This window comes from Nyctereutes procyonoides, unplaced genomic scaffold (genome assembly GCF_905146905.1).
Source record: "Nyctereutes procyonoides isolate TBG_1078 unplaced genomic scaffold, NYPRO_anot_genome, whole genome shotgun sequence".
Lineage (NCBI taxonomy): Eukaryota > Metazoa > Chordata > Mammalia > Carnivora > Canidae > Nyctereutes > Nyctereutes procyonoides.
Genome location: NW_026575044.1, coordinates 17,386,956 through 17,414,265, shown reverse-complemented (window position 1 = coordinate 17,414,265; position 27,310 = coordinate 17,386,956). Strand labels below are relative to the sequence as shown.

General features: G+C 44.8%; 1 protein-coding gene across 1 annotated transcript in view; it reads right to left on the bottom strand.

The window, feature by feature from the left end:
• Nucleotides 1–1,511: 1,511 nt before the first annotated feature.
• Nucleotides 1,512–27,310, bottom strand: part of PIAS2 (protein inhibitor of activated STAT 2) — a 130,482-nt gene continuing 104,683 nt past the window's right edge. The window contains exon 14 of the mRNA XM_055324436.1: nucleotides 1,512–1,636. Coding sequence (XP_055180411.1) covers nucleotides 1,604–1,636 — 33 coding nt within the window. The 3' untranslated portion in view covers nucleotides 1,512–1,603. The remainder of the gene's footprint in view (nucleotides 1,637–27,310) is intronic.

Here is a 27,310-nt window from a genome sequence, read left to right as displayed (position 1 = left end):
CATGTTGGCCCAGATTCAATCCTTGAAGTACAGCCTGGAGACCATGGGATGACGCGTCCATGCAGAAAGTGGCATCTACTGTGGTCCATCTGTTTCATAAACATATGCCCCTGGTCACCAGGGACTCCTGAGCACAGATACAGGTTGTTTGGTGAACCTCCGTCTCACTTCTGGAGACAGTAAATTCTTGTGTCTTGAAGGTCACTGTGTCAGTTAAGATCTTTTGGCTAAAGTAATAAAGACCATAGAGAAATGTAGTATCCCGCATATCAGAAAGGCTGGGGCTGGGGTGAGCTCCACAAATGGCTAACCACTATTTCTAGAACCCAATATTTCTAGAGCTTCCCATCCTCTTCTTATCCTCATCTAAAGTTAGGCTTCTTCCTAAAAGTTGCTGTCCTCGGGGTCATATGAGAGTTGCCGTCAGTAATTGAGAGGATAGAGAGAGACAGACAGAAACTCCTCCAACCTAGGACCAATAATAATCACCAGAAGGATGCCATGCACTGACTGGTTTACTCTAGGTCCCTGAACCAATCACTAACAAGGAGTTGGTTAAATCCTAGTTGGTCTAGTCTACTGAGAACCTTCCCCAGGAGCCAGGGCCAATTCTAGAAACCACATTTCTGCTTAGACAGAGGGAGATGGAATGGATGTTGGAGAGTCGACCCAACATCATTGGGAGCAGCACTTTTTTCCACTTACGTTTCCTTTCTTCCTTTTGAGGGAGCACCGTTGCTGCCATTGAGTAGGTGTTGATGACAGACAAACAAGAGGGTGATAAGAGGTGCCCCGTGGGTGTCCCAGGAATGTTGTTTCAGAACCACGAAGAGCATCGCCTGTGGCCCTGTCTCCCCAAACACACACATACACAGTCACTGATTCACTGATGTTAGCACCTATGACTGTACTCATGGTAAAAGAGGAAGCCAGGCAACAGGTCAGCCAAATTACAAGTGTGGAAACAGACTACATTTGTGTCTGCATGCCTCAGTGTTTGGCTGCGAAGACAGTGACAGGCTGGGGAAAATAGCTGCCAGTGTAGGGGTGGGGAGGTGCTCTAGGGTGGCAGGAAGGAACCCAGGATGGAGAGTAGGAGGAGACACGCTTTAGGTCACAGCCCTAGGAACTCAGGAGAGACACCTGCCTTCTCTTACCCAGTGATGTCCTCACAGGGAAATGGAAAAAATATAGTATCTATCCCTCAAAGTAGGAGTTTTCAAAGACTAAATACAAAAATGTAAAAGCATGTTGTAAACTATAAAGCTACACAACTCTAAGATAAACAGCATTATTTGCAATGGCCTGAGATAGAGAGATTTCACAAATGCTGAGTCTGGACAGATTTGTGAAGCTGCTCCGGGGTCCTCAGTGGCCTCCATCAGCACTGACAACCCCATGTGCTCGGGACTGTCTGCTGGCCATCACTCTGCAGCGTCCCCTGAAGCCCAGACCTGGATCTACCCCCTCCACACTCCCCCCACACACACACTTACCCATCTTGAGTCTCACTATCCCATCTCCTTTGGAGGGCACAGTCCTAAGAGTCAGAAACTGGAATTCTAGGCCTGGCTCTACCACACACTGGCCATCTGAACTTGGGCTACATTAACCAGTTGGCAACCTTGGACTCAACCTACAAAATAAAAGAGAGGTGTGGCTTTTAAAAATCTCTCCGGCATGGCGAAACCTGGTGTCAAAGCAAAACGATGTTTCTGTGTGCTCCATCCTCCCCTCCTGCCCTTCTCCGCCTGAATGGCAGCCCAGAGACACCATCATAAAAACACAAAGGCTTTACTGAAGCATAATTTGAAAACCACTGAGCTAAATGATACCCCACGGGCCCATTCATCTCTATGATTCCCTCAGTTTCTACTTCTGAGATGAACGACTCCATGCTAACGTGCAAGGTAATATAATAGGGCTCCCCCACCTAGAATTATTCGTATTTAAGTGGCAATTTCCACAGATGCATACTCTTAAGAATTAACAACTAAAGATGGAACTTCGGGCACCATATATGTGAAAGAGGCAGTTGGGGGGCTTCCTGGATTCCCTAAAATCACTCAACTTGGGTTATCCCTTTAGCTTTCATGTATTCTGAAGCGGCTAATGGCATTTTTCAGGGTGACGAGTGATCTGTTGGCTTCCCAATTTGGGACCTGTCAAAGCAGGGGCTCCCATTAGCCCCATGGTTAACCGTGAGGCCCATGGAGGACAAGGGAAGTCACTGTGCCTTTCACGGAGCAGAGCGGGGAGGAAGTCAGTCAGGTTCAGCTCTGGGTACAGAAATCCCCTAAATGACAAGACTTAATATACACATTTCTTTTTCCCTGTGACATAACTGACATTCAGAGGTGAGCCATCCAAGGCTCAGAGGGTGGCTCCATTCAAAAAGTCTTTGAAGATCCAGGCTCCTTCCAGCTCATTACTCTTCCATTCCAAGGAAGGAAGACCCATGACCAATGGTGGGTTCCACCTCAGGCGTCAGCCACCCAGGAGAGGCCAACAATTCTCAGAATTTCAGTTCTGGGATCTACATGTTGGCCCATACTCTCAAGAATTTTATCAGAATATCTTCAGATTCTTCAAGAGAACTTTTAATGTCATTTGAATAGATGCAGATTAGAGCTGCATAAGTAATAAGAGTATAACAAACTTTAAAAACACATTTGTACTCAATAACTATGTGCTACAAAGTTCTGATTTTCCTCTTAACCCTTTTAGGAAGTCTAATGTAGGTAGAAGTAGTACACAGGTTGTGGTGTACAGTTCCATGAAGTACCAGGACGCAAAGATACCCTTGCAACCGCCACTCGGGTACAGAAGCCGCCTCCCTACACTGCTCCCAGTCTGCTGTGCCTGGTCCTTCTCGCTTCCTTTCTTCTCAACTCTGTCCTATTCTTGTCTTCTCATCCACCTCTCAGAGATCCCAGGAGCAGGGGTGGTGGAGGTGGTGGTAATATTTTGAGGCTGTTTCGCCTCCTGGCACAGTGACCTGTGGAGCCAGACTCACCAAGATCTAGATCTCAGTTCCTCTGCTCACCGGCTTTGGGAATCCAAGCAAGACACCATCTCTGTAGCACCTACCCAAGCACCGTCCAGTGGGGCCAGATCACAGTTTGGCAGCTTGTCGGGCACTCTGCATGGTGGCCCACATGACCGTCGCTGCATTTCATTTTTATTCCTTCAGTTGGGCCTTTTTTTTTTTTTAAGATTTTATGTATTTATTCATGAAAGACAGAGAGAGAGGCAGAGACACAGGCAGAGGGAGAAGCAGGCCCCCTGTGGAGAACCCAATGCAAGACTTGATCCTGGGACCCCGGAATCACGCCTTGAGCTAAAGGCAGACGCTCAACTGCTGAGCCACCAGGCATCCCCAGTTGGGCCTTTTAAAAGCCCTGTGAGGGGGCAGTCCCGGTGGCGCAGCTGTTTGGCGCCGCCTGCAGCCTGGGGTGTGATCCTGGAGACCTGGGATCGAGTCCCACATCGGGCTCCCTGCGTGGAGCCTGCTTCTCCCTCTGCCTGTGTCTCTGCCTCTCTGTGTCTATGAATAAATAAAATCTTTAAAAAATAAAAAATAAAAGCCCTGTGAGGCACTCAGTCTACATCACAGACAGATGCCAAGACCTCCACTGAGGCAGAATGACTTCCCCAACACTGCATGGTGGGTCAGTGAGCTCTGAGGCTGGGCCAGCCCATGACTGGAGCTGCTGTCTTCCTGACCCAGAGGGGCTGAAACCAGGCGATGGTTCGGATCTGCCCGCAGGCCCCTGGCCATCCAGATGCTTGCTTGGTCGAGGGCTGCCTGGTTCTTCAACCGATTCACTATCACTTGTCTCTGCCTCGCCAGAAGGTTTCCTCAACACACGCACAAATGCCAACCCTACAACACCTGCTGATAAAACCTTTCTTGGCAGGATTGGGTTCCAGAGGCATCTAATAATAACTGCAGACACAGAGGAGTGAATAGCTGACTGTGCAAAGAGCATGTGGGACCCTCCAGGACCAGACAGGATGCAGAGCAGTCAAGAGCAAAGCAGCGTCTGCAGCTGGGATAGGGGCAGGGCCCGGAGCTGGCAGGCGAGGCAACAGGCAGGATGAGGAGGATGGTGAACTAAAGTCAGGCCCCAGGCTGGCCATGCTGGCAATGCTGGGTGGTTCCTGACTTATCCAGCAACTACTACCAGGTGACGCCCCTGGAACAGTGCTGGGTGATACATGCATGTGTGGTTCGGAGCCCAGAGGAAAACTCCATCCCTCCCTAAGGTGTTTGGACATTTATTCAGAAGGGGCCAGGTCTTTCCCTCTATGAGAGACAGAAGGCTGACAAGCAAGCAGCCCTACAGAGGTGGCCTAGGGATGTGCCCCAAGTGATGCAAAGGGCCCGAGGATGAGAGCCTCCGCATCTGCCCAGGCACTGCGGTTTCTCCTTGTCCACTCTGGAGGCCTGTCCTGGCCATGCTCACTCTCTCACAGCCCCATCTCTCCTCCCTGGGGCGCAGAGGGCACCATCCCAGCCCCACCACAGCCCAGGAGCTGTGTGCTCGGCACTCTTCATGGTGCTTCCCTGCTACAGCTCCAGCCATGACCAGGGGTGAAAGCAACCCTGGAAGGAGCACACCTTCCTTTCCTTGATCCTACAACCAAGCAAGACGACTGTGGAGAGCTGAGGGCCTTAAAGCCAAGGGGTGCCCCTAGACACCCTCCCAGGTCATGTGCTTTTACCCAGAGCATGAGTACTTCGCTGGGAGGAGGCTCCCAGGGCAGGTCGGTCCTGCACAGGTCCACGGGGGTTGTTTCAGGGCCATGGAAGTCCCCACAGCCCCCTGTCCTTCCTCCCAGCTGCTGAAGGGCTTCGGGATGGAAACAAGTGCCCCCCCAAAGAGAGCTCCACACTCTAGCCCCACCAGCCCCCTATCCGACACCCAAGCCAGGCCCCGTGCTCACTGCCCACCGGCGCCCAGGCCCCTGGCACCCATCAGCCTCTAACAAGAGGCAAGATGACTTGAGAGAGGGAATGTCACATTTCCCCACGTTTAGGGAACCATGTCTATATTATTATGAAAACATCCCCCTTGCATTCCCAGCTGCTTGTAAGGAGTGGTCTGGGGGAAGGTGTCCCTGACATGTCCCCAGGTTTGAGGACAGGCTGAGGCAGTCACCCCGTACCCTGCAGTTAACAGAGGGGAAGCTAGCAACCCAGTCCCAGACGAAACCTTTGTGTCTGCCCCGTGGGGGCGGGGGAGTGCAGGTGCCACTGTGGGGGTGCCGCCCCAGGGGCTTGTGCTGGTGCCCAGGGTCCCTGCAACAAGCACCTGCTCCACAGCGCCCACTGGGGCCCCTGAGGGCTGGGGCCACGGTCCCGTTTGGGAGAGGGGTTCCTCCTTAGTGCGACAAGTCTGCCTGACAGGTTGCTATAAAAAGGAGCAAAAATAACAGCTGTGCCTCCTCGTCGGTCTTTGTGTTCCCCGTTTCATTTATCACACACATCTTGCGACAGCGACTCATTCTCACATCTCCCTCACTTCCTCCCTCCAACGTGAATTTACTTAAAATAACAGCCACCACTCGGGGTCAGCCTCAGCCTGAGCGAGGAGCTGCTCTGGGAAGAGGACTGTGCCCCAAAGCAGCCTCAGGAGGCCTGAGTCCCCCTCCCCAGTCCCCAGACTTCCCAGCTTCTTGGCAGCGCCCTGGCCTCCCCTCCCCACAGCAGAGGCTGAATATGCAATGTCAATGGAAACTCTGCTGAGGACAAGGTGGGCCAGGAGAGCAAGAAAGAGGACACCGTCCACCTGGCATGGAAGGAGCACCTCACCAGAGACAGGGACCTGGGTTCTGCTCTAATACATTCTCTCAGCATGCTGTGTGGCCACGGGCAAGTTGCATCCCCTCTCCGGGTCTCAGACTTTTTGTAAAACAGGGATGTGTGAGAGCCCGTCCTGTGCCAGGTCCCTGCCCGGAGCCTCTCGAGGGCACAATCCTGGTCCCTACATCTCTCTTCTCCATCCCTCACCAATTAGACTTGCCTATGCCTTACTTAGCTGCCTATCATGTCATGTCTGGTCTAATGTAGAACACTCTGGCCTCTTCTTCCAACCTCCTCACCAGCCTCTGGAGTCTGTCCTCCACACCGGACTTCTCAGTGCTGACCTCACGCACTGTTTAAAACCCATCGGAGGGGGGCACCCGGGTGGCTCAGTGGCCGAGAGTCTGCCTACGTGTTTCCAAGAAGGCGGTTTTTTAAAAAGATGAGATTAACACTTAAATCAGAAGACATTGAATAAAGCAGATAACTCTTCATCGTGTGGTGGGCCTCATCCAATCAGGTGAAGGGCCAGGAGGGGAAAAACATCAACCTCCCTGCAAAGGAAGAGGAAATTTTGCACTTGGACTGCTATAGGATAGGAGCTGCAACATCAGCCCTTCCCTGGGTCTCCAGCCCACCAGCCTGCTCTGCAGATTTAGGACTCACCATGCCCCACAATCATGAGAGACAATTCCTTAAACATTCTCTCTCTCTACACACACATGCCCTATTGGTTCTGTTTCTCTGGAAAATCCTAATACACTGAGTGAATGATTCAACCCTCCCCCCCAACCACCACCACTTACCCGATACCTTTGGTTAAAGGTGTAGGATGTGTAGGAAGAGGAGGAAGAAAAATGGGTAGCTTTTTCATATGCTTATCACTTTTATATCTTTCTTTACGAAGAACCTGAGTAAGTCCTTTGTTCTTTTCATCATGCTGTTGTCTTATTTTTTTGTTTGTTGGTTTTCAAAATATATTCTGGATATATGTTCTATGTCACATATAAGTGGCTTAAAAACATTTCCTCCTGGAATGTGTCTGTGTTTTCATTTCTTAACATTGTTTTTTTGATTAGTTGAAATTTTTGATTTTGATAAAGTCAAATCTACCCCTGGTTTTTTTTTTTTTTTTCAGCTCCAATTAGGGACTTGTGTATTCTAAGAATGTTTTCTCTTAGAAGCTTTAGAGATTTACCTTTTGCACTTAAATGTATGATCTATTTCAAATTAACCTTTATGTGGTGTAAGGTAGAGGCGGAGGTTCATTTCTGCTCCATAAGAACACTGAGTGTTCCAGTCCCATTTTTGGAAAAAACAGTCATTTCTCCCGTTAAATTCATTTAGCACTTTTGTTAAAAATCGAGTTATACTTTATGGGTTTCCTTCTAGATTTGACATTCTATTCCATTGATCTATTTAGTCATCCATATGCCAATACCATATTGTCTTATCTATTATAACTTCATGACGTGTCTTGAAATCTGGCAGTACACATTCTCCAAATTCAATCTTTAACATTGTTTTGCTTATTCTAGGTCCTTTTGCAATTTCATGTACATTTTAGAATAAGCTTTTCAATTTCTGCAAAAAGTCTAATGAGATTTTAATTGGGATATCATCTTAACAATATGACATCTGGACCAAATTAAGTCTTCCGATCTATGAACACAGAATACATCTCCATTTATTCATGTCTTACTGATTTTCTTTTAGCTATGTTCTGTGGTTTTCAGCTTACAGGCCTCCCACGTCTTTTGTTAAATTTCTTCTTAAGTATTTTATGTTTTTTGATGTTATTGTAAATAGTATTTTAAAAATAAACTATTTTTCTAGGATAGTTTTAGATTTAGGGCACCTGGGTGGCTCAAGTCAGTTAAGCTTCTCTGACTCTTGATCTCAGCTCAGATGTTGATCTCAGGGTTGTGAGTTCAAGGCCTGCACTGGACTCCACGCTGGGCATGGAGCCTACTTAAAAAAAAAAAAAAGGATAAAGTATTTATATTTTAAAAAAACACTGTAAAGGTAGTACAGAGAGTTCCTAAATAACCCACACTTAGTTTTTCCTATTGTCAACAAATTGCATTAGTGTGGTATATCTGCCACAATCAATGAACCAATATTGGCATGATGTTATGAACTAGAGTCAAGCAGTTATTAATATTTCCTTAGTTTTTCCCTAAAGTCCCTGCTCTGTTCCAGCCTCCCATCCTGAATACCACATTACATTTAGTTGCCACGCATCCTTAGGCTCCTCTGGACCGGGACAGTTTCTCAGACTTTCCTGGTTTGTGAGGCCAGTTTTGAGGAGCTATTTTGTAGAACACCCTTCCCTGGGGTTCATCTGATGTCTTTCTTGCGATTAGACTGAGCTTATTGGTTTTGGGCAAGAAGACCACAGAAGCAAAGTGCCATTTTTCATCCTGTCATGTCAGGAGCACATTCTCTCATAACTAATCACTGTTGATTTTGACCTTGATCACCTGGCTGAGGCAGTGCCTGTCAGCCTTCTCATGGCAAAGTTACTTCCCCCCACCTCCACTCTACACCCTTTGGAAAGAACTCATTGTGCAGCCCCCCTGGAGGCGTGGAGAGTATAACTTATTTGGAATTCTTCTCCATGGCCCATCTGTTTGTTCTTGCCCATTGACTTACTCCCCTTCTGTGGCTATGCTAATGAAGACATTATTTGCCATCCGCGCCTATTCTTTGGTGAAATTTCTGTTCAAATATTTTGCCCATTTAATAAATTGGGTTGTTTTCTTCATTAAATGTTTACACATGCATATTTTTCCCCAGATACAGATGTGTATCTTTTGTAAATATCTCTCCCCTCCTGCAACTCCTTTCTTCATATTTCAACAGTGTGTTTAGAAAAAAACAATTTGAGTGAAGTTCAGAGTCTCTCTGCTCCTAGTGAGTGAGTGTTTATGGTGTTAACTAAAAAGTCACTGCCTAACACAGGCTCATAAAGATGCTCTCCCTGTTTTCTTCAGGAAGTTTCAGTTTCAGGTATTACATTTAGGTCTGGGATTCAGTTTTTCTCTTTTCTTTTTTCTTTTCTTTTCCTTTTCTTTTCTTCTTTCTTTCTTTCTTTCTTTCTTTCTTTCTTTCTTTCTTTCTTTCTTTCTTTCGAGAGTGTGCAAGCATTGGGGAAGGAAGAGGAGGGGCAGAGGGAGAAAAAGAATCTTCTACAGCCCAGGGGTTGATCTCACCACTCTGAGATCATGACCTGAGCCGAAATCAAGGGTTGGACGCATAATCCACTGAGCCACCCATGCGCCCCAGTGACTCATTTTTTCATAATTCCTTTATTTAGAGGCAACTGTTTCATAGTTGGCATTTCCATGCATTTTTTTTAAGCTGAGGAAGTTCAAAGGGGTTTGTGTAGATTGCCTTTAAACACACACACACACACACACACACACACACACACACACCTTTATTTTTTGGAGCAGTTTTAGGTTCACAGCAAAATGGGGCAGAAAGTACAGAGTGTTCCCAGGTACTCCCTGCCCACCCCCCTCCCCATATGCCCAGCCTCCCCCCACCATCCGAAGTCCCTACCCGACCAGGAAATGTGTCACAATCTGCATCGGCACATCATCATCCAGAGTCCAGAGTTCACATTACAGTTCCCTCAGAGATACACATTCAGTGGGTTTGGACAAACATATAATAAGAACATGATCCACCCTTATGGTATCTTACAGAGTAGTTTCACTGCCCTAAAACTGCTCTGGACTCTCTTTAGCTCTCCCCACCCATGCCAACCCTGAGCTCTTTTACTGTCTCTATACTTCTGTCTTTCCCGGAATGTCATATAGTTGGAACCACATAGTACGTAGGCTTTTCAGATCTTTTTTTTTCACTTAGTAACATGCATCCAAGGTTCCTCCTCGTCTTTTCATGGCTTGATAGCTCATTTCTGGTCAGTGCTGGATAACATTCCACTGTTTGGATATGCACGATTTATCCATTCAGCTACTCAAGGACATCTTTATTGATTCCAAGTTTGGGCTATTATATCTCAAGCTGCTAGAAAACATCGGTGTGCAGGTTTTTGCATGGATGCAAGTTTTCAACTCCTCTGGGTAAAGACCAAGAAGCATGATTGCTGGATCACAGGGTAAGAGGATATTTGATTTTATAAGAATTTGCCAGATGGTCTTCCAATGTGTCCATACCTGTTGCTCCACAACTTTGCCACCATTTTGTGTTGTCAGTGTTCTGGACTTGGGCCATTCTAATGGGTTGTTTCAATTTGCCCTTCCATAATGACATCTCATTTGAGCATCTTTTCATATATTTACTTGCCATCTGTATATCTTCTTTGGTGAGGAGACTTTTTTTTTTTTTGCCTGTTTTTTTCTTTTGCCCATTTTTAAATGGGATTGTTCGTTTTCTTACTGTTGAGTTTTAAGAGGTCTTTGTATACTTAGAATAACGATACTTTATCGGAAATATCTTCTGCAAACATTTTCTCCCTGCCTGTGTCTCGTCTTCTCATTTTCTTTACCATGTCTTTCATAGAGCAAGAGTTTTTATCTGCAACTTTTTCAAATGTTTATTTAAATTCTAGTTAGTTAACATGTAGTGTAATATTGGTTTGGGGAATAGAATTTAGTGATTCATCACTTACAGAAAACACCCAGTGCTCATCACAAGTACCTTCCTTAATGCCCATCGCCCATCAGGCCCATCCTCCACCGACCAGGCTCCATCAATCTTCAGCTTTTTCTCTATAGTTAAGAGTCTCTTGCAGTTTGCCTCTCTGTTTTCCCCTTTCCTATATGTTCATCTGTTTTGCTTTTTAAATTCTACATGAGTGAAATCATATAATATCGTTCTTCCTCTGACTTATTTCACTTAGCATAATACCCTCTAGTTCCATCCACATCACTAAAAGTGGTAAGATCTCATTCTTTTGATGGGTGAATAATGTTCCATTGTACATATAGATCACATCTTCTTTATCCATTCATCAGTCAATGGACATTTGGGCTCTCTCCATAATTGGGCTATTGTTGATAATGCTGCTATAAACATCAAGGCACCAGGGTGCATGTGTCCCTTTGAATCTGTATTTTTGTATCCTTTGGGTAAATATCTGGTAGTGCAACTGCTGGGTCATAGGGTAGCTCTATTTTTAAGTTTTTGAGGAACCACCCACATTGTTTTCCAGAGTAGCCACCAGCTTGCATTCCCACTAACAGTGCATGAAGGCTCTCCTTTCTTCACACCCTTGCCAACATCTGCTGTTCCCTGTGTTGTTCATTTCAGCCATCTTGATACAGTGGTTGGTATCTCGTGGTTTTGAGTTGTATTTCCCTGATGATGAGTGATGCTGAGCATCTCTTCATGTGTCTTTAGCCATCTGCATGTCTTCTTGGGAAAAGGTCTGTTCATGCCTTCTGCCCGTTTCTTAACTAGACCACTTGCTCTTTGAGTGTTGAGTTTGACAAGTTCTTTATAGATTTTGGATACTACCCCTTATCAGATATGTCATTTGCAAACATCTCCTCCCATTCCATAGGCTGCCTTTTAGTTTTGTTGCTTGTTTCCTTTGCTGTGCAGAAGCTTTTTATCTTGATAAAGTCTCAACAGTTCATTTTTGCTTTTGTTTATTTTGTCTCCAGAGACATGTCTACTAAGAAGTTGCTGCAGTAAAAAAAAAAAAAAAAAGAAGTTGCTGCAGTCAAGGTCAAAGAGGTTTCTACTAGTGTTCTCCTCTAGGATTTTGATGGTTTCCTGTATCACATTTAGGTGTTCATCCATTTTGATTTCTGTGTATGTTGTAAGAAAGTGGTCCAGTTTCATTCTTCTGCATGCAGTTGTCCAGTTTTGCCAACACCATTTGTTGAAGAGAATGGCTTTTTTCTGTTGAATATTTTTTTCCTGCTTTGTCAAAGATTAGTTGTGGGTCCATTTCTGGGTTTTCTATTCTGTTCCATTGATCTATGGTCTGGGTTTTTTTGTTTGTTTGTTAAGATTTTATTTTATTCATGAGAGACATGCGGAGAGAGAGGCAGAGACACAGGCAGAGGGAGAATCAGGCTCCATGCAGGGAGTAGGATGTGGGACTCGATCCTGGGTCTCCAGGATCACACCCTGGGCTGAAGGCGGTGCTAAACTGCTGAGCCACCCGCGCTGCGCTATGGTCTGTTTTTATGCCAGTTCCATACTTCTTGAGGACTACAGCTTTGTAGTAGAGCTTGAAGTCCTGAATAATGATGCCTCCAACTTTTCTTTTTTTTTTAATTACTTTTTTCTTCTAAAGATTTTATTTATTCATTCATGAGAGACACACAGAGAGAAAGGCAGAGACACAGGCAGAGAGAGAAGCAGGCTCCATGCAAGGAGCCCAATGTGGGACTCAATCCCAGTAGTCTGGGATCAGGCCCTGAGCCAAAGGCAGATGCTCAACCGCTGAGCCACCCAGTTGTCCCTGCTTTTTTTTTTTTTTTTTCCTGCTTTTCTTTTTCAGGATTGCCTTGGCTATTTGAGGCCTTTTGTGGTTCCATACAAATTTCAGGATTGTTTGTTCCAGCTCTGTGAAAAATGCTGGTGGTATTTTGATAGGGATTGCATTAAATGTGTAGATTGATTTGGGTAGTATAGACATTTTAACAATGTTTGTTCTTCTAATCCACAAGCATGGGATGTTTTTCCATTTCTTCGTGTTCTCTGCAATTTCTTTCATCAGTGTTCTATAGGATTCAGAGTAGGAGTTTTTAGTTTTAATTAAGTGCAGCTTATCGATTATTTCTTTTGTGGATTATACCTTCAATGTTGTGTGTAAACAGTCATCATCAGGCCCAAGATCCTGCAGATTTTCACCCATGCTATCATCCAGCAAAACCGCCATTCGATTCTATTTCTGTGAGGTAGTTGCCTTTTTCTCCATGAAATCATAAAAGCCTTGAGGTTTTAAATCTCTGTATTCTCCACATCACCCTGCATGCAGTAGATGCTCAACAGAATAATGGCCAAACAGGCCGGTTTAACATGGGAAAAACAAAGGTTCCATGATTAGAGGCTGCACCCCATCTTTGTGGCCCTAGCTCTCTGTACACATGCAGGTAGAGTGATAATGACTAGAGACCATAACAAAATTGTGAGGCCCCCTGAGCCTTCTGTATACCACTCTCCCTTTCCTATGTCCTTGATACACAGTAGCCTCCATTGTTTCCTCATCTTTTTGATTGGGAGCTGTTCAAAAAAGAAAAAAAATTCATAGGGGCTTTGAGTAGAGCTTTTTCACAATGTTTGTCAGTTTCTTTTATGTCATGAAAGGATTTTTCTCTTATCAAAGAAATGAGGGGCATTAGTAAGTAGAGAAAGAAGGATGTTAAGGGGATGTTGCCCCCAAATTACACTGTGCCTAACACTAGTCCTGGAGAGTGTGAGGCCAGGTCTGGGTCTGGCCCAGGAGATGTGTGTGTGTGCATGTGCATAAAGAGACATCAGCTAAGAGAATACTACTAACAGTTAACAGATTGGAGTGTTTACACAGTGGGAAGAGGAAAACGTTTTAATGAGTTGTCAATATAAAAATGATACTAATTACAGTTACTTAGTAGAACTGCTTGCCATTTCTAGTAGATTATCATGCCACATAGTATGTAAGTCAGTGATTTTTAGACCCTCCTTCAAAACATGGGTTTCTGTGGCAATGCTTCCAGGGCCCCAACACCCCCTTTCCACCCAAGCTACTCTTCTTCATCTACTTACAAGATTTAATTTGAAAGTAAGTCTCACCAATGATGAAGAAAATAGAACAGGAACCAGGGGCAAGAAGGGAAGGAGTCTACAAATCTCTGACATGAAAGATTAAATCTAGGTTAGATATACTTGTGACTTAGATGACATTTTTTCCCTCCAACTCTGAAAAAAGCAGCACAATAAGAGGGAAATGGTTTGGCCAGGTATTAAAAGGCATCACAAAGCCTCGATAACTAAAACAGTAGTGACACTTGAAGGGATAGATTAGGAAAAGAACAGAATCCAAAGTACAGAAATAGACCAAAACATGCACAGCCATTTGGTCAATGATGAAGACAGCTTATAAAAGAAAAACAGCTGCTCTGAGTTATGAAATGATCCTTGACAGGCAGACAAATGAGAGGTCTCCTGAATTCTTGCAGAAGTGCACGCTCTGGACGCGGCCTTTGCTTTTTCTCCTTCTACCCATGGTTTGGGGTTTGCCCGAGCTAACGTAAAATAGAGCACTCAGCATAATCGTGTGTTCCTTCCTAAATCTAGATAATTTGGGGCAGCTGGACAGCAGGCCGAGTTCCTGGGTTCATTATCTCTGTTCACCAAGAGGCCCTTCAAAGCCACCCAGCTCTGGCCCTCCTGCATGGGCTCCACATCCACCCTGCTGCAGGGATGAAGGCAGCTCTTGGGTGCGGCTACCCCTCTGCCCAGCTCCTGGCCCGATTTCTGGATGGCCTGGGGTTGCGCTGTGCTCATCGCAGGGTTTTCAAATTCCCCAGCTGTTTCAAGTGTGTAGCCAAGGCCGAGAATGACCACTTTCAATTGTAAGATTATCTTTCTTTCCATAAAGTGTGCTAAGTCATGCCCTGATGGCGCCTGATTAAGCAAGAGAATGTACTTGTAAAGGCGCTTTGCAGCTGGGCGCGGAGTGTCACCCGTGGGTGTCACCAGAACCTTTGGGGCGGGCCCACAGGGAGCAGAGGTGGCTCTCCAGCCCTCAGAGGCTGGCATTTTGGCTGCTGTCAGGTGACAGGCTATACGGGGCAACACATGTGCGAGCCAGACCCTCGGTTACCCCTGCTGGTGGCAGGCAGATGGACCTCCTCCATGTTTTTTTCTGATGACTGCACTGCTTCCCATCTCTGGTGGGAGTCCTCAGGTGAGCAGGTGAGCAGGCTTCTTGAACCCCCGGCGTCCTTGCACCCAGCCTGCATCTGAGGTTGTGGTGGCCTCTTCCCTTCTCTAGGACTGTCCCTCCCCACGAAGCACAGGCGGCTGCTGGGGACCAGCCACCCACCCACTCCTGCGTCTCAGCGCCGGAAACACCACTTTGCTGTTCACATTGCCTTGTGAGGCTCCTCTTAAAATACTTCCTTGGTAGCCAACTTGGTAATACATTGTAGTTTTCCACACTCTATTTATTACTCTAAACCTAGTTTATTTAAAAAAATAAGTACTCTGGGGCACCTGGGTGGCTCAGATGGCGAAGCGTCTGCTTTTGGCTTAGGTCATGGTCCCAGAGCCCTGGGATTGAGCCCCACATTGGGCTCCATGCTCAGTGAAGAGTCTGCTTCTCCCTCTGTCCCACCCTCCTGCTCGTGCTCTCTCTCTAAAATAAATAAAATCATATATGTGTGTGTGTGTGTGTGTGTGTGTATATATATATATACATACATGTCAATTGACATACACGTCAATTTTGAGATCGTGTCCACGTTCCTCATTTGTAGTTCATTCTCCCTAACAGGGCCATGTGCGCTTCTGAGAAGGGGTAAGGGCAGTTGCTTCTCGGGCGCTCCCACAAAACTCAGCATCTTGTTGGGCACAGGCAAAAAAAAAAAAAAAAAAATAAATAAATATATATATATATATATATATATATATATATATATATAAATAATACACACACACATACACATATATGCTTTAATGCAACCCATGTTTAGAGCAGCACTATTTACAATGGCTAGAATATGGAAGCAGCCCAAGTGTCCACTGACAGATGAATGCATAAAGAAGAGGATATATATATATATATATATACACACACACACACACACACATATATAATGGATTATGTAACCATAAAAAAGAATGAAATCTCGCCAAGTACAATGGCATGGATGGAGCTAGAGAGTATAACACCAAGTGAAGTCAGTCAGAGAAAGACAAATGCCCTAGGAATTCACCCATATATGGAATTAAGAAAAAAAAATGAACAAAGGGGAAAAAGAGAAAGAGAGAGACAAACCAAGAAATAGACTCTTAACTATTGAGAACAAACTGATGGTCACCAGAAGGGCCAGGAGGGGTGGTGGTGGCCGGGATGGGGGGAGACGGGTGATGGGGATTAAGGAAGACACTTGTCGTGACGGGCACCGGGTGATGTATGGAAGTGTTGAATCACTATATCATACACCAGACGCTAATATAACACTGTATGTTAACTGATATTAAAATAAAAACTTTCAAAAATAGGTAAGTATTTTTATTCACTAGTTCATATGTCAGTTTTTGGGTCTTGTTGCTATTGACAGCTTTATCACAGATTTGGTATCCATAGTTTGTTTCATTTACCCATGAAATACAAATAAACCAGTGGTCAATTATACACTGAATTTTGTAAGTTTCAATCTTGCTTACAAAATAATCCTTTTTTTTTTTTAAACCCACCACATATGCTAAGTGAAGTAGGCACTTAGATTTGAATCTTAACAAAATTCATTCTGTTAGTAATAAAGCAGTTTCCTGATGTGTCACTTTATGCAATTATCCCCAGCCTATCCTCTGGTCCTCAGTGGTCCCGAGTCAGAGCTAAATCTGAAGACTGGAACCCCAGGGCAGTGGGCCTCAAAGAGAAAGCTCTGCAGGCCTCCTGTTCTAGACTGTAGGTGTGTGTGCCCCCAGAATTCCTAAGTCGAAACTTAACCCCCTAATGTGTCAGGTTAACAACCTAACACGCTCAGCCATTTGGTAAATAATGAAATGAGGACAGCTTATCCCCAGCCTACCCTTTGGTCCTCAGTGGTCCTGACTATTGGGGGGTGGGGCCTCTGGGAGGCAATTAGGTCGTGAGGTCGGAGCCCTTATGGGATCAGGGTCCTAATAAAGGAATGACACCAGAGGTCTCTCGAAGAGCCATGCTCTGCAACCCAGAAGCGGGTTCCCCAGAACCCAACAGCGCTGGTGCCCTGATCTCAGACTTCTGGCCTCCAGGGTGGGGAGAAATACATCTCTGCCATCTGCAAGCCACCCAGTCACTGCTACTTTGTTAATTCAGACCAAACTAAGACACCCCCTGAGATCTCCTAGGCCTGGGTGTCAATTTTGAGATCGTGTCCACGTTCCTCATTTGTAGTTCACTCTCCCTAACAGCCATGTGTGCTTCTGAGCAGGGGTAAGGGCAGTAGCTTCTTGGGCGCTCCCACAAAACTCAGCATCTTTTTGGGCACAGGCTAGACTGCCAGGGACTAATTCTTTCACCCAGAGGAGGCTTTACCAGGAGGTTGAAGAAGCTTAAGCTTCCAGGACCCCTTTAAAGGCCCTACATGGCCCCTAGTCATGTGCTCACCCATCACATGTATTTGTAAAATTTGCAGATAGTGCAACATATACAATTACAAAGGCATGATGTGTTTCTTAATGGGAATTGTGAGCAAAAATGTGCATCGGAATTCCAGTGTTTTTCAACCACAAACCTATAGTGAGTAGTATTACAAACACTGGGTACGTCTGTTTGTGAAACTGAATCTTTATGATCCGATTAGCAATAAATTCTGGCCAAATGTCAGAACACTGTTCTCTCTATAGGAAATCTTACAAACTACGAAAAGATGAGAATATGCAGTAATGAGGAACGATGGTTTATAAAGGTATGTCAAACAGTTAATAAAAAAAAAAAATGCTTCCGGGCTTTTCATGGTTATGTGTCAGCCTGCAGCAAAAGGTGGGATCAACAGATTCAGATTGTTCAAACCCTGCACATTCCAAAGAAAAGATTGGCCCTTTATGGGCCCCTGAGAGAGAACTTTTGAGCCCTTGGAATATCCTATAGGAGGTTATTTTTAAATACCTGAAGCCTGGGGTCACATTCTGTCTGTGGGAACCGACAGTTTATGCTAACATTGTGAGGCTCAAGGTGAATGCCTGCCCTTGTGTGTCCACAGCCCTGGGCTGTGCCCCTGAATCAGTCTGACCTCTGAGGGGCTGGAGGCTGAGCAGCTAAGGTGAGCTGCAAGCGAGCTGCATGCCCCTGCGACTGACACCTCCTCCCAACACAAACCCTGGACACAAGTCTCAGGTGGGCTCACGGGGTCGCTGACCCTTTGCAGATCCAGATGCACATCCTAGATGGGAGAATTCAGCACCATCCGTGCAACCCCACTGGGAGAGGACAAATAGGAGCCTGCATCCGGTCTCCCTGGGACCCCACCCTCTGTTCCTCTCCCCTTTGCTGATTTTCATCCACGTCGTCTCACTGTAGGAAACCACAACCACGAGCATTAGTGACCCTGGCTTACGGCAGAGCACGAGGGCAGTCCCACACACCTCCAAAAGCCCGTCAAATTTGGAACTGTGGTGATCTTTTTCGTTCTCAGTAAATATTTACTTTCCTAGCTGGGTAACCCTAATACTGCATTTTCCCAAAGAGGGACCCTAAAATTGTAAAATTTCCAAGCTCAACAAAATGTGGAGCTACCATGGGTCCACATTCCTTTCCTTTGAAGTTCTCTTGGGCCTGCTCTCAGGCTGATACCTTCACCTGAGGAGGAGTTGGGTGAGGGAAGCCACCTGAAAAATCCCCCACTTCCTTTGGTTCTTGACCAGAGTCGTTCCCTGTCCCCACTGCCTCTAATACTTCACATGACCTGTTTTAGCACATATCCCATTACAACGTCAATGCTCACATTACACAGGCATGTGTGTCTGCCTTGCTAGCCTGGGAAAGGCCTCACTGTGAAGTTATTCCCTCTGAGAGGGAGGAGAGACAGAATGAGTCGAGGCCTCTGGCAGAGGCAACATGATGAGTCAGAATTTGTGTTTGTCCCCAGCCAGATCTTGCACACATCCTACCCCCCCCCTCCTCCATTTACTAGCTGGCAGGGGTTGGACAAGCAGGTTTACCTCTCTTGGCGCCCCAGTCTCCTTGATGGAAAATGGGTGACATGCCACATGCCTGAGAGGCTGTCTTGAGGACTGAGTAAGAAGATGCAGGTGGGAACAGAGCCAGCAACCTAAGTAAGAGGCTGGAAGGAGGTGCCCTGAACTCAAATGTCGGTTTCCCCGCCTACTGGCTCACAATGCTGGCCACCTCAATGTCTCCATTGTGTAACGGAGACAAAAGTGCCTTCCTCATGGGGTCATCATGCTGATTAGGCGAGCTAGGCGAGCACACCACAGCCTGGCTCGGAGCAAGGAGTCAGTAAATGTTAGCTACTGTTAGACACTCAGGGAAGGCTCGTTCTCTTCTGGTTTGTGGCATGCATGGCAGGAGTCAGTCTGCTCATCAGCTCTGGCATCTGCATTTATTTCCTCTAAATAACTATGATCCTGTTGTGTCTCCAGCCCATTCTCATGGAATAAGTAGGAAATTCAGCCTCAGGCATGTGGAGAGTTCTACACCCCTACCCAAGAGGGGCGGGGGTCTGGGAGGTCCCAGGTAGCAGTCCCTGGCTTCTGTGAGTATCCTGGAGTGTGGACTCTCTGGACACACCCCTGGCTCTCCCGGACAGTCCTACCTGACCCCCTGGGCAGCAGCCATGAAGGGGGACCGGTCACCCCCAGAAACCCACTGTTCTCTCTCCCTGGCTTGGAAGGCTGTCTGATGTCTGGGTGGGGTAAACCATCCTGACCACCCCAAAGATCCGCGGCAATATTCTCTCAAAGGACAGCAGGCCAGGGTAGCTTCCTAACTTAGCACAAAGAGGCTGCCACCCACTGAAGTGAGCAGCTATAAGGGAGAAGGATAAGGAACCGGAGCTTCAGTGTAGACTTCTCCAGCTACCCCCATTTCTGACTGCAGCAGGCTTTCTACTGCAGCTGGGCCTCTCCCACATGTCTCAGGAGCCTCCTTCCCTACAGCAGGTCACCAGCCTCAGCAAGCTGCACCTTCCTACAGACCCTGCAGGTCCACTCACCTACCCATTCATTCCAGAGGCTTATCCTACTTCCAGGTACTATGGTTCTTAGCTCCGGCTGCACCTTGCTATCCCTCTACACACCCCTCCACACACACACAACACCTGGAGCTTTTAAAAAGTGATCGTGCTGGGTCCCCATTCTCCATAAATTTACTTCATCGGTCAGAGGTGGAGGACCGGCCACAATTTTTAATTGCTCCCCAAGTGACAGTGATGTGCAGGTGAGGCTGGGAACCATGGGGTTAGAGCTTGTGGATTTCAATGAAACGGAGCAATGGGTAAACTTGCTCTGTCCTTTGGTACCCACCTGCCACTACCCTCCTCCTGAGCTCTAGGTAGGATGCTTACTGCTCCTCCCAGGACAGCAGGACCTGATGGGGAAAGGTCTTAGGTTGGAAGTTGGTTGGGAGTCCTGTCTTACCTTTGGTGAATAGTCTGTAGTTTAGTTTCCCTTTGGAAAATGAGAGAGAGAGGGAAGGAGGGAGAGAGTAGATTTCTACCCTGTATTCCTCATGGGATTATGGGATATAGCTTTCTGGGGATAAAAAACTTATAGAAAAGCCTATTTTTATATATCTCCAGTAAAGTCAGTACCCTAACAAGGGAAATATGTTTTAATATCTTTACCTCTCTCTAGAGCTTAATAGTGATCTTACCTCTAGGCCCTGAGAAAACTGCAAAGAAATTGGTGGGGGTACTGCCAGATTAATAAAAGAGACAAAATGTCAGCCTGATACTAGCTACAAAGTAAGAAAAATGTGATAGCCTTATTATATCCAAGTATATCCAATTAGAAAATACGCTGAAGAGCATTCAGTGTGGAACAAACTGATTTTAAATTAGGGACTCTTTAGGAGGAAAAAAATATGTTTGTGCTTAATTTGGGGCTTGGCAAATGAGAAGGGAGTGATAATAGTACTTTATAGGTCTTGGGTGTTGCTCTGAAAGCTGTATATGTATTTTAATCCTCCAAAATGACAAACCCAGGGAATCCCTGGGTGGCTCAGAGGTTTGGCACCTGCCTTTGGCCCAGGGTGTGATCCTGGAGTTCTGGGATCGAGTCCCACATCAGGCTCCCTGCATGGAGCCTGCTTCTCTGCCTGCCTGTGTCTCTGCCTCTCTGTGTCTCTCGTGAATAAATAAATAAAATCTGTAAAGAAAAAAAAAAAGACAAACCCAAAGGGAAAGTGCTCCAAGGATCCTCACTTTAACACAAGGAATACAGAGTACTTAAGTAACTTCGCCAAGATCACACAAGTAGTAAAGTGGTGGGGAGGGACAAAGAATTTGAACACAGGCCAGCCCCAGAGTCCATGCTCTTACCCACTACCACAGGATCTGGCCAGGCTCTGCTCAATTCCAAGTGACAGGAAGCATCTCACGTAGTTCAGCTCACATTCTGGTTCTCCTCCCACCAGAGACCTCATACCAGACCAGAGAACACAAGCCTGCCCCTTTGCATTTCTACTGCTGTCAAAGGAGAATACCCCACTAATAGGGGTATTTTATATGTTAATTATTCAACCAGTATTTACTGAGTGCCTTTCAGAGCCCTGAGGGGAGAAGGGCAAAGGAGGCAAGGCCCTTGCCTGCGAAAGGTTTACTTACCTTCTGGTGAGAGAAAAGGTAAGTGGATAATTGTCCTTGGCAACAGGATCATCACCCCAGGGGAGGGAAGCACAGGGTGCCCAGATAGCTCCCGAGACAGAGGTGCACCCAAAGCTTAGGAGGGCAGAGATTGCTGGGGTTCTCCTGGAGCAGTGGTCCTTAACCTGGGCCACATATTAGAAATACCAGGAAGATTTTAAAAGATTGCCCAGCCCAGGCCACAGCCTAATCTATCAGAATCTCTGGAGCAATTTTTTCGGAGTCCCTGAAACAGCATTAACATCCCTAGGAACTTGTAAGAAATCCCAGCCTAGACCTACTGAATACCGGCATTTCCAGGAGACTCTAACACAAACTCCAGTTTGACCACTGGTTTCAACAGTGGTTCTCAAACTTAAGCAGGCATCAGAATGACGTAGAGGACTCCTTAAAATACCAGTTAGTTTGCAGAACCTGAGGCCCAGTTAATGTTTGCAGAGCCTCAGTCGCCTCCCCGCTACCAGAGTCTTGGTTTGGTACCAGTTCTGACAGATTCCCAGAGTGCACATTTAGAGAACTGCCCTAGGATGGCTTACCTAGAATCCGAAGGGTAAGTCAGCAAGGTGAAGAGGGTGGAGAGGTGGGGTGGAAATGTATGGATTACTCCATTGTATTTTCCTATTTCTAATCTTATTCTTTCCCTTTTTTAACTTATGATGCTAGTCTTATTCTAACTTTATATGGATGTTTGTCTCATCCGTTTCCAGCCCAGCTTTTCTCATTTACATCTCTGAGGCTACAAACCTCCCTCTAGGTATTACTCTAGCTGCCTCCCAAAAGTTTTGATATGCCGTGTTTTGTCATGCAATTCTAAATACTTTCTAATGTCCAATATACGATTCCTTCCTAACTCAAGAAGTTTTTACAATTAGATTTCTTAATTTCCAGACGTAGATATTTTGCACTAACTTCTAACTTAATTGCACTGTGGTCAGAGAACATACGTCCAGTATTTCACGCTTTTGTGATTTGCAATTTATGGCCTAGTCTTCGGTCAGTTTTTATGACAAGTCCCACCTGTGCTCAAAAGGAATGTGTGCTCTGCCTGATAGAGCATTAAGCCATGTTTTTCATGTTATTTCTGTACATTTCTAATTTTTTAATATGCTTGTTCTATCCATTACAAAAACAGGTATGTTACTATTTCCTGCAACTGGATTTTCAAATTTTCTATGCAGGTCTGACATTTTCTGCAATATATATTTTGGCTGCTACTAAGTGCATGTAACTTTAAAACTGTTTACCTGACAATTTTGTGGCTGTTCTGGTATTAACACAGCTATATCAACATTTTCTGGGTTAGAATCTACCTAGTGTATCTTCTGCTAAGTTCAGTATTTCTGTGCTCTTGTATTTCAAATTTTTTGTAAATAGCAGTCTCTCATGTCTGACCATCTTTGTCACCTAAGTAGACATTTAGTCCATATTCACATTATGTAGTTTTTGAGATATATGCTTTCCATTTATCCCACAATTTTGATGTTTCTATTTCCACCCTTCATTTCTATCATTTGAATTATTATTATTCTTTTACATCCCACTTATTCCCCTACCAGTTAGGAAGTTGCATAGTTTTAGCAGGAGTCACTAGCCTGGCTAGGCACCTGCCTGCACCCAGCCACCTGGACAACATCCAGTGTTGTCAGGCAGTACTATCTATCTATCTAGTGTTTATTTTTAAGATTTTTATTTATTCATGAGAGACACATGAGGAGAGGCAGAGACACAGGCAGACGGAGAAGCAAGCTCCCTATGGAGAGCCTGATATGGGACTCGATGCCAGGACCCCAGGATCATGCCCTGAGCCAAAGGCAGACGCTCAACCACTGAGCCACCCAGGTGCCCAAGCAGTGCTTTTTAAACTGCTGGTTGACACAGTTTAATGTGTAAGGAAGTTGATGCAGCAGGTCACAATCACCAGTTTTTTAAAAATAGAAATATTTATTGAAAGGGATTTTTAAATTATTTTTTATTGGAGTTCAATTTGCTAATATATAGCATATCACCCAGTGCTGATCCCGTCAAGTGCCCCCCTCAGTGCCTGTCACCCAGTCACCCCAACCCCCTGCCCACCTCTCTTTCCACTACCCTGAAAGGGATATTTGAATAGAAAGTACCTAAGTGAGAGAGAGCCCATGGACTCTCTGCAGGAATGAGACATGCCTCAATAAACACTACAGCCAACCAAAACAAATAGTATAGGAAAAATAGCAAGGGGCATGAGATGAGAAGATAAAATGGAAGGAATAGGTCATTTCATCTTTTGTAGAATGGTGTTCCATTTGATTTTTGGGCACAGGCAGGGTCATTCCTGTATTATTTGGATGTTATATTTAACACAATCCACTTGTGGCACTATAATTCACTGTTGGTAAACATGTTAATACTCTGATCGTTTTTCAATTATGATGAGTTCATTTTTTTAGAAAAATACTTACAGTATTTTTCAAATTGAAAATAAGACTTAAAAGTTAACACTCTATTAAAAAAAAGTTATCACTCTATTATATTTCCAAGCATTGTGAGGAATGTGGATGTTTTTATGACAATGGTCCGAATGAAATAAAAACAGAGATGGCATAATATATCATTTTTCTGTCACAAACTCCTTACTTATTACCTTCCAGGATAGAAATCTCAAACATTACAAAAAATTTAGTGACTTCCCTTCTGTCGAAGAAGGGACTGGATTTATTCTTATGCCTGCAACAATCAAAATATCCAAAAAATATGTAAAACAATTGCTTCTAAGACAGTGGACATGAGGCAGCAAAGGACAGCGATCTCCAAGAGTAAGGAAACAAATGGGATGCGCCCTACTGCCTTGTGGAATTCTAAACTACAGCACAGAGAACCCAGGCAGATTGCAGTGGAGCCCCCCAATTAAGGAAATGGAGCCAAGAACCCAGAGACCAAGGGAGTGAGAATTTGCAAGAACAGATTCCAGTGCCAGAGACAAAGGGCTAAACAAAGAGGCACTCCCTAAGAATTTTTCATCCTGGTGGTTATCAATAAGTGCACTTGAGGAAATTATCTGAGTTTGGAGAAAGACCTATCTGGAAGAATTAGGGAGAACGATGCTCCGCACTCACACAGGGCCAGGAATACTACCTATCCCCAACAGCCAGAGTGTAAAACCTCGTAATTCAAGGCACTGGGTACAAAAACCAGGAAGATCTTGTCTTAGTAGTGGGAAATGTTAGCTCTAGAGCACGCACTGTTCTGGAGATACTGAATAAACCATAAAAGCAAGACCTGGAAGGATCAAATGTTTCCAAGTAACAAAGCTGTGTCTCAGAGCAATGCTCAACTATATTCATAGGAATACAAATATATCCAACACTTAACAAGGCAAAACTTACAATGTCTGGCATGTAAACAAAGATTTCCAGGCATACAAAGACGCAGGAAAATATGACCAATAATGAGAAATATCAATCAAAACCAAACCAGAACTAATCCAGATGTTAGAATTCGCTAATAAGGACAGTAAGACAATTACTGTAGCTTTATTCCCTATGCTCAAAAAATCAAATAACAACTTGGAAGAGACTAAAATTAGACCCCAAATGAACTTCTGGAAATGAATATACTCAACGAAATTACCAGATAATTTGTCATGCTGTATTTCAATGTAAATGAAGTCACATATGCTTCTTAGATACATAAGGACAAACACTGATTCTGGAAACTTCTTTAAAAAGATATCTGTAGGGGGCACCTGGGCAGCTCAGTCGGTTGAGCATCCTACTCTTGATCTCAGGGTCATAATTTCAAGCCTCTGGTTGGGCTCCATGTTGGGTGTAGAGCCTACTTAAGAAAATAAAATAAGGGACAGCTGGGCATCTGCCTTTAGCTCAGGTCGTGATCCCGGGGTCCTGGGATCGAGTCCCTCATTGCTTCTCCCTCTGCCTGTGTCTCTGCCTCTTTCTCTCTCATAAATAAATAAATAAAAATTTTAAGAAATAAATAATAAAATAATGTATATATACAAAGTGTGTATTTTAAGACATAAAATATATTTCTTACTGTGGTCACAAGTAGAAGATTTAGAATCATTAATGGAGGGACTTTGTAGGTCATGGTAAAAACGTCTGTATTTTACCCTGAGTAGCCAGGCAATTACTGAAGGGTGGTAAGCAGAACAGCTACATGATTCAATTTGTGTTTTAAGAAGATAAAAAATAAAAAAAAATTAAAAATAAAAATTAAAAAAAAAGAAGATAAATTTGTTGCTATGAGAAATAACTGTAGGGAGGCCAGGATGAAAGCAACAAGACATGTTTTCTACAATTACAATAGTCCAGGTAAGAAAAAGACAGAGGGACGCCTGGGTGGTTCAGTGGTTGAGCATCTGCCTTCACCTCAGGACGTGATCCCGGGGTCCTAGGATCGAGTCCTGAATTGGGCTTCCTGCATGGAGCCTGCTTCTCCCTCTGACTATGCTTCTCTCAATGTGTCTCTCATGAATGAATAAATAAAAATTTTTTTTTTTTTTAAAGACATATAGGGCAGCCCCGGTGGCGCAGCGGTTTAGCGCCGCCTGCAGCCCGGGGCATGATCCTGGAGACCTGGGATTGAGTCCCACGTTGGGCTTCTGCGTAGAGCCTGCTTCTCCTTCCTCCAGTGTCTCTGCCCCCCCCCTCTCTCTCTCTCTGTCTATCATAAATAAATAAAAAAATCTTAAAAAAGACATATATGTAGCATGACTACCCCCCACATCACACGCCATGCAGCCAGACTGTGTAATTACCCGCTGAGACAGAAATTTCCCTCAAGAATTAAAAACCTAAAAAAATTTAAAAAAAGTTAAAAACCTAGGCTTCTGTATCCCAACACACAGCTGCTATGAATGAGAGACAACCCATCAGCTCTGAAAATATGTAGTTTCTCCAAATCATTTTACAAAAAAATCACCGAGAAACCAGTACTGATTCACATTCCACATGTTTTAGATCAAAGTTCTTTTTTATCTCTTTTAAAATGAGTAATAGGTGCACACAGTCCAACCTGTATAACCTGCAACACAGTTATTATGAGGTTCAGACGAAATAATGATGTCTCTACATTATGTTTAAGTTAGAATGCTATTACTACCATGTCTTCTCCCATTTAAAAAAAAATGCCTTTAAAGCTCTAATCATACTGCTAGGGCTTTACTTCTTTAACTGAAGACATGAGTAGGGATGTTTTGAGTCAAGCTACCATCCGATGGCATGAAAGAAAAGGGCTGATGCTGAAGTAGGGGCATGAGGGAGAAAAGGCTATGGGCTTTCCTATACTGGGCAAGAAGGGGTCCCAACCAGTGAAGAAACAAGTTTAGAACAGCTGGGAAGCTGGCATGACCAAGAGAAATGCTGCCAAATGTGGTTTAGACACAGCTGTACTGGGGAGGGAAAGTGGTACTTTCTTTACCTCTCATCTTATTCACTTAAAGTAGCAGACATGCCTGAGAAAAAAAGCTATAAATAGTGTTTGGGAGGAAAATTGGCATTAAAGATTATTATTGAAAACAAAACCTAAAAAGAAAAAAGAAAACAAAACCTGCTGCTTCTGCTTGAGGCCAAGATGGAAATAATAGTCAGATTTACCCCTCTACCTGAAACAATGAAAAAAAGTGTGAAAAAATAGTTCTCAAGACACTGGATATATGTCAATGAAGGAAAGCAATCTGGGAGAGATGGGGAAACAAGCCAGATGAGCCCTATGTTTCAGGCCACAGGACAAGGAGTGGGAATGCAGGAGGAAGCCAAGAGTCCCCTTAAAAAGTTGAAAGGCAAAAAAAAAAAAAGAAAAAAAAAAGTTGAAAGGTCCAGCAATATGAAAGGAGCTTGGAAGTTGTCACTCCCACTCTAGCAACAGGAAGAAAGCTCAAACTAAAAATCAACAACCGGGCAGAACGGGTAGCTCAGCAGTTTAGCACCACCTTCAGTCGAGGTCGTGATCCTGGAGACCGGGGATCGAGTCCTGTGTCAGGCTTCCTGCGTGGAGCCTG